This window comes from Salvelinus namaycush, chromosome 34 (assembly GCF_016432855.1).
Source record: "Salvelinus namaycush isolate Seneca chromosome 34, SaNama_1.0, whole genome shotgun sequence".
Classification (NCBI taxonomy): Eukaryota; Metazoa; Chordata; class Actinopteri; order Salmoniformes; family Salmonidae; genus Salvelinus; species Salvelinus namaycush.
In genome coordinates, this window is record NC_052340.1 from 38,046,956 (window position 1) to 38,055,146 (window position 8,191).

Below are 8,191 nucleotides of genomic sequence, written 5' to 3' on the forward strand. Positions count from 1 at the left end.
TGGTAGGCTATTGTAGTAAGCTAATATAATGCTATATTGTGTTTTCGCTGTAAAACACTTAAAAAATCGGAAATATTGGCTGGATTCACAAGATGTTTGTCTTTCATTTGCTGTACACCATGCATTTTTCAGAAATGTTTTATGATGAGTATTTAGGTATTTCACGTTGGTCTCTATAATTACTCTGGCTGCTTCGGTGCTATTTCTGATGGTAGCTGTGATGGTAGCTGCAATGTAAAACTGATTTATACCTCAAATATGGACATTTTTCGAACAAACCATATATGTATTGTGTAATATGATGTTATAGGACTGTCATCTGATGAAGTTTATGAAGGTTAGTGAAAAAATTCATATCTTTTGCTGGTTTATTCGCCATCGCTAACGTTGAATTGAATGAATGGGGTTGTGTGGTAGGCTATTGTAGTAAGCTAATATAATGCTATATTGTGTTTTCGCTGTAAAACACTTAAAGAATCGGAAATATTGTCTGGATTCACAAGATGTTTGTCTTTCATTTGCTGTACACCATGTATTTTTCAGAAATGTTTTATGATGAGTATTTAGGTATTTCAATTTGGTCTCTGTAATTGTTCTAGCTGCTTCGGTGCTATTTCCGTTTGTAGCTGCAATGTAAAACTATGATTTATACCTCAAATATGCACATTGTTCGAACAAAACATAGATTTATTGTATAACATGTTATAAGACTGTCATCTGATGAAGTTGTTTCTTGGTTAGTTTGGTTTGTTCTTGGTTAGTTTGGTTGGTTTTGTGCATGCTACCTGTGCTGTGAAATGTCTGTGCTTTTTTGTATTTGGTGGTGAGCTAACATAAATATACGTGGTGTTTTCGCTGTAAAACATTTAAAAAATCGGACATGTTGGCTGGATTCACAAGATGTTTATCTTTCAAATGCTGTATTGGACTTGTTAATGTGTGAAAGTTAAATATTTCAAAAAAATATCTTTTGAATTTCGCGCCCTGCACTTGGACCGGCTGTTGTCATAAGTGTACCGACACCGGCCTGCAGCCATAAAAGTTTAACCGGTCACCCCCCCTTCATCTACACTGATTGAAGTGATGACGGGTGATGACATCAAAAAGGGATCATAGTTTTCACCTGGTCAGTCTATGCTATGGAAAGAGCAGGTGTTCCTAATGTTTGGTACAGTCAGTGTATAAAACCTGGATTGCTGATGCTATGTATTGGCCATTGAGAGGCTTTGAAGCCACCGGTCGGCCATATTGGCTCTCCCCAGTATGATCCGTCCTCCATAGGAAGGAATGGAATTCTACAGTATTTCAATGTAATGTTTCAAGGACAAAATTACATGGATTTGATGCTGTATTGGGGAACAGTAACACTAGTAATCCCAAAAAATTATACTTTAATTTGTATGTTTAGCTCACATAATATAATTTATAAGTATGCATTAAGGTGTCTATAATAGAAAAAAGTGGCAAAAATAAATGTAGACATTAATAAATGCATTTCAATAGCTTCCAAAATATATTTTACAACATTGGGGGGAGTGCCAAGATGGAGGTACGGTGGCTTCAAACCAGTCATCTAGTGTATATGTAAATCATTGATTACCACCTGTAGCCTACCTGCCTCTCGTTGGCTCATTGCCCACCACCGTAACAAGATCCCTACTTTTACAATCCACTTTCAGTAACGTAAAACAAGTAACTTCAAGTCAAAATAAAGGACAGGCAGGCAGTGTTAACAATACACCTTTACTTCCCTACGTAAACATTTACAATCAGTGTTGATGATCCATCCAATCAGTGGGGATGATGATCCAATCAGTGGGGATGTTCCAATGATCACAAGGCTACTTATGCAGATTCCTATACAGAAACATCAGACATTAATGTGCCTATACAAATATGATATAAAGGCTAATTAAATGAAAATCCCTCTAAATGCACAATACAAAGGTGACATTTTGACAACAAATACATTTATAATGCCCACCTTTCTGAGACATCTCAAATGATCTCTCAAATACAGTATATTTCTACCAACATAGCAAGCCAGCGCAGCAATGACTGTTTGTTTTTTTAAACTAAGGCTCAAACTAATTCATAATTTAACATTTAAAAAATCAGGACATCATTAATAAACTCAAATATATAGTTATCATAAGGGCGGGACCTATCCATCTACCATATATATATCCATGTCAGCGTAGATATCTCTCTGTTGCAGCTCTGTGTTTGGTTGTAGTCCTATTCCCTGAGAACTCCATTGGTATACATTAGTCAAAAAACTACATAGAGTATAATGACATCACAGGAAACTAGTAACAGACTCCAGAATGAAATGCTGAGTAGTCACTAGTTAGTGCAACGTGTCCTGTATCACTGGCCCTAGTGTGCTTCCGGATGAGTGTTTGTGTCTGCCCATAGCGTGTGTTTGTGCGTCCCTCCCTAACCCTAATAATCAACATTGCCTGTCGTAGCTTGAACTTCAGTGGCCACCGTAGCTAGCGAGGCCGAGGTCCCTGTCCCAGTCCCGTCACGTGGCTTGGAACGCGGCCGCATCATATCCTCTGTGTTCAACTCGGGCTTGACCAGCAGGACGTAGCACTTGGGTAGGAAGATGCAGGCTAGCAGGCCGAAGCTGGACGCCAGGATGGCAAAGATCTGCACGGCCACCATGAACTTACCACGTGTACTGAGGTAGGCCGGGACGAAGGAGCTCCACACGATGAAGAACACCAGCATGCCGAAGGTCAAGCACTTTGCCTCACTGAAATCAAGAAAACCCCAACAAGTTTAAAAGTGGTCTAAAGCAAGAAACAAAACCAAATTCAAATGAGCGCAACAACTCTCAGGGTGCTCTCACACTTGGTCCCTTTCAGACAATTTTTTTTTTTGAATTTTGCGGTTCGCTTAATTCTTTGTGCAGTTTGAACACTCCAAAGGAACTCAGACCCCTCAAAAGAACCCCAAAAGTGAATCGAACTGAGACGATCTCAAGAGGTGTTCTGAGTTCGGTTCGCTTGAATTCCATGGTTCCGGTTCCCTTTTTTTAGGACAATGTGAACGCAAAGCTCCCCAGGATGACTTGTCATTATTCCAGCAACACACACTAGACTACTGTAACACCGTTTCCCCTGTCATAAACCCTCACACTAGACTACTGTCATAACCCCTCACACTAGACTACTGCTACACCGTTTCCCCTGTCATAACCCCTCACACTAGACTACTGCTACACCGTTTCCCCTGCCATAACCCCTCACACTAGACTACTGTAACACCGTTTCCCCTGTCATAACCCCTCACACTAGACTACTGTAACACCGTTTCCCCTGTCATAACCCCTCACACTAGACTACTGTAACACCGTTTCCCCTGCTACAACCCCTCACACTAGACTACTGCTACACCGTTTCCCCAGCCATAACCCCTCACACTAGACTACTGCTACACCGTTTCCCCTGTCATAACCCCTCACACTAGACTACTGCTACACCGTTTCCCCTGCCATAACCCCTCACACTAGACTACTGTAACACCGTTTCCCCTGTCATAACCCCTCACACTAGACTACTGTAACACCGTTTCCCCTGCTACAACCCCTCACACTAGACTACTGCTACACCGTTTCCCCTGTCATAACCCCTCACACTAGACTACTGTAACACCGTTTCCCCTGTCATAACCCCTCACACTAGACTACTGCTACACCGTTTCCCCTGCCATAACCCCTCACACTAGACTACTGACATAACCCCTCACACTAGACTACTGCTACACCGTTTCCCCTGCCATAACCCCTCACACTAGACTACTGTAATACAGTTTCCCCTGTCATAACCCCTCACACTAGACTACTGCCATAACCCCTCACACTAGACTACTGTAATACAGTTTCCCCTGTCATAACCCCTCACACTAGACTACTGTCATAACCCCTCACACTAGACTACTGCTACACCGTTTCCCCTGTCATAACCCCTCACACTAGACTACTGTCATAACCCCTCACACTAGACTACTGTAATACAGTTTCCCCTGTCATAACCCCTCACACTAGACTACTGTCATAACCCCTCACACTAGACTACTGTAACACCGTTTCCCCTGCCATAACCCCTCACACTAGACTACTGTAATACAGTTTCCCCTGTCATAAACCCTCACACTAGACTACTGTCATAACCCCTCACACTAGACTACTGTAACACCGTTTCCCCTGCCATAACCCCTCACACTAGACTACTGTCATAACCCCTCACACTAGACTACTGTAACACCGTTTCCCCTGCCATAACCCCTCACACTAGACTACTGTAATACAGTTTCCCCTGCCATAACCCCTCACACTAGACTACTGCAACACCATTTCCCCTGTCATAACCCCTCACACTAGACTACTGCAACACCGTTTCCCCTGTCATAGCCCCTCACACTAGACTACTGTAATACAGTTTCCCCTGTCATAAACCCTCACACTAGACTACTGTCATAACCCCTCACACTAGACTACTGTAACACCGTTTCCCCTGCCATAACCCCTCACACTAGACTACTGTCATAACCCCTCACACTAGACTACTGTAACACCGTTTCCCCTGCCATAACCCCTCACACTAGACTACTGTAATACAGTTTCCCCTGCCATAACCCCTCACACTAGACTACTGCAACACCGTTTCCCCTGTCATAACCCCTCACACTAGACTACTGTAACACCGTTTCCCCTGCCATAACCCCTCACACTAGACTACTGCAACACCGTTTCCCCTGTCATAACCCCTCACACTAGACTACTGCAACACCGTTTCCCCTGCCATAACCCCTCACACTAGACTACTGCTACACCGTTTCCCCTGTCATAACCCCTCACACTAGACTACTGCAACACCGTTTCCCCGGCCATAACCCCTCACACTAGACTACTGCAACACTGTTTCTCCTGCCATAACCCCTCACACTAGACTACTGCTACACCGTTTCCCCTGTCATAACCCCTCACACTAGACTACTGCAACACCGTTTCCCCGGCCATAACCCCTCACACTAGACTACTGCTACACCGTTTCCCCTGTCATAACCCCTCACACTAGACTACTGCAACACCGTTTCCCCTGACATAACCCCTCACACTAGACTACTGACATAACCCCTCACACTAGACTACTGCAACACCGTTTCCCCTGTCATAACCCCTCACACTAGACTACTGTCATAACCCCTCACACTAGACTACTGCTACACCGTTTCCCCTGTCATAACCCCTCACACTAGACTACTGCAACACCGTTTCCCCTGTCATAACCCCTCACACTAGACTACTGCAACACCGTTTCCCCTGCCATAACCCCTCACACTAGACTACTGCAACACCGTTTCCCCGGCCATAAACCCTCACACTAGACTACTGCAACACCGTTTCCCCGGCCATAAACCCTCACACTAGACTACTGCAACACCGTTTCCCCTGTCATAAACCCTCACAAAAATGTGTGCTGAATCACAACATAGGGTAGAACATCTAATCTAGCTCTTAAAGGGACAGTATACCATTGGGTATACCATTTTCAGTTACAGCATTATTTATTCTGCAGTTATTCTATTACTATTTATTCTGTTAGCAAAACAACGTACATGTTAATAATATCTTCTGATTACAATGATTATGTGTCATATTTTAACTAAATGCAATCTATTAGCTTCCAAAATGTACGTAGGTATATCTAGCTGTCCGACAACGTATTCTCATTGAATGGCTTGTCCTGCACTTTGTAAAAACCCAGAGTGAATGTTGGAAAAAAAATAACGGTTCCTTCCTAAACAAAGCTCTGTGAATGTAAAGAGAAAATAGTTGAAGTGAACTGTCAGAAGAGTTGAGTCCTCATTCAAAGGCAAGGGCAGTGTGAACACAAAGACATGAGTTTTTCTGCTTTTTTTACCCCAGAGTTCACTTTAAAGAGGACTGAGATCCGTTCTATTAAAGAGGACTATATGAGAAAACACCCTTAGATAGTCTATCATAAGTTACGCAATGGTAAGATATGTTATGTTAGATTCTGGGAGAAACTTGGAACATTGTTATACTCATAAGGTGCGTGTCCAACTGTGAATGAGACTGTTTTTTACATCACCAGTGAATGGTTATCTGTAGGGAATGTGTGGGGGAGACGAGTGGAGAGCTTAGAACATAACAATGTCACTGAGGGAGAGAGGGTAATGTATAACGTTTCCATTATGTCAGGATATGTTACTGTTAAGACATCAGGGAACCAATGGGAGGAGAAGAGACACAGTCTGGTATCAATCACCATGGCAGCCTTGAGTTGGGGAGGAGTGAGCACTTTGGGGTAGAGGTCAGGTCAGATGAAGTGAGGAAGAACAGATAACACTAAGGTTCTGCCTAGCAACAGAGATTAATTGGCTGTTCGGCTGTGGAGGAGGAGCCTCAGCCTCGGGGGAAAGGGTTCAATATCAATGCTTGTGTGAAATGTTGTTTGTCTGAATTACAGCTGTAACGACCCTTTGGGAAGAATTAAACTTGGTTAAGCTTCTCTAGTGTCCGTGAGTTATTTACTCTGAAAATTATAACCTAACAGTTATAATAAGTTAAGTTGCAAAGTTATGTTAGCTTAACTGCTATGTTAGCTCTTAGCCTACAGCTAGCCAAGTCTTTAAAATGCTGAGCTAAGTAACTTCCAGATCCACTAGCTACCTGAAGGAGTCCTCCAGTTTGTGTGCCATGAAGGTGACTAGCTACCTGAAGGAGTCCTCCAATTTGTGTGCCATGAAGGTGACTAGCTACCTGAAGGAGTCCTCCAGTTTGAGTGCCATGAAGGTGACTAGCTACCTGAAGGAGTCCTCCAGTTTGTGTGCCATGAAGGTGACTAGCTACCTGAAGGAGTCCTCCAGTTTGTGTGCCATGAAGGTGACTAGCTACCTGAAGGAGTCCTCCAGTTTGCGTGCCATGAAGGTGACTAGCTACCTGAAGTTGTCTTCCAGTTTGCGTGCCATGAAGGAGAAGATGAAGGCCAACAGGGCCAGCAGGATGTCGTAGCCGAAGACACAGCAGATGAAGACCACAGAACCCTCGTCACACTCCAGGATGATCTTGATGTTCTGCGCCGCCGTGTTTTTAACCGGGTGCGGCGGCAGGATGATGAGCCACACCGTGCACGCCACGGCCTGGATCAGTGTTAATACGACTGCCAGGGCCCTCTGGTGGGCGGGACGGAGAGAGTCCACATCGGGGTTGCCAGTGGTTACAGCATTGTTGTTGTTGTTGATGTTGCCATTGGTGACAATGACATCAGGGCTGGTGTCAGCGGCGGCGGCCTGAGCTGCAGCCTTAGCAGTGGCTTTGGCCTTGGACCTGGCAGCCTTCAGAACCCTGGCCCTGAGCATAAGGACTGCAGCCTTACCTAGAACAACACATCATCATGGTTAAAGGGTAGGTTTGTGTGAGCAATGTGGTAAGAACTGTACTCTACTGTAGCCCCTGAGTATCCATCATGTCACTTACAGCCAATGATTCCTTAAGGGCTAGACAAGCCACTAAAGGATTAGTCTGGATTTAGAGAGAGAGAGAGAGAGAGAGAGAGAGACTTCAACCCACCCATGATGGAGGAGAGGCAGAGGGAAAACCCCAAGGCCAGGCCCACCTGGCTGGTCATGCAGCTCCAGGGCTGGGGCTCTCCCAGGAAGACGATGGAGGAGAGGAACGTCACCACCAGGGAGAACAGCAGGGAGAAACTCAGTATGGGGTCGTTGGCCTTCACCAGTGGAGTACCCAGGTTGACCAGGAAGACCATCTGAAGTAGGACATTATACACACCGGGGTCAGTTCGAATTGAAGTCACCCAATTCAGGTAGGAAACTGAAATTCCAATTCCATTTTTTTTTTACATTTCTCAATAAATTGAAAAGAGGAAAATGTATTAAAAAAAAGTTCCTGAGTAACTTCAATACGAATTGACCCAAACCCTTATACATTTCAAGGTTGTCTTTCAAAAATGGCAGTGAATACTACCTGATTTACTGTAATTATGTCTCCTCGTAATTCCAACAGACAAATCTCCAATAACACCCTATTCCCTAATATTCCACTAGTTTTTGCTGCCGTTGGCTACACACCCCCACAGCCAGTGTGATCAGCGCTCCAACAGCTGATATCACCATGAGTGTGATGCCCAGAGGTTCA

At 44.2% G+C, this 8,191-nt stretch overlaps 1 protein-coding gene across 1 annotated transcript in view; it reads right to left on the reverse strand.

The window, feature by feature from the left end:
* Nucleotides 1-2,445: 2,445 nt before the first annotated feature.
* LOC120028517 (vomeronasal type-2 receptor 1) overlaps nucleotides 2,446-8,191 on the reverse strand; it is a 14,720-nt gene continuing 8,974 nt past the window's right edge. The window contains exons 9-12 of the mRNA XM_038973713.1: nucleotides 8,125-8,191; nucleotides 7,574-7,802; nucleotides 6,977-7,262; nucleotides 2,446-2,761 (exon numbers count right to left, since the gene is read on the reverse strand). The exon at nucleotides 8,125-8,191 is cut by the window's right edge and continues 94 nt beyond it. Of these exons, the coding sequence (XP_038829641.1) occupies nucleotides 2,446-2,761; nucleotides 6,977-7,262; nucleotides 7,574-7,802; nucleotides 8,125-8,191 (898 nt within the window). The remainder of the gene's footprint in view (nucleotides 2,762-6,976; nucleotides 7,263-7,573; nucleotides 7,803-8,124) is intronic.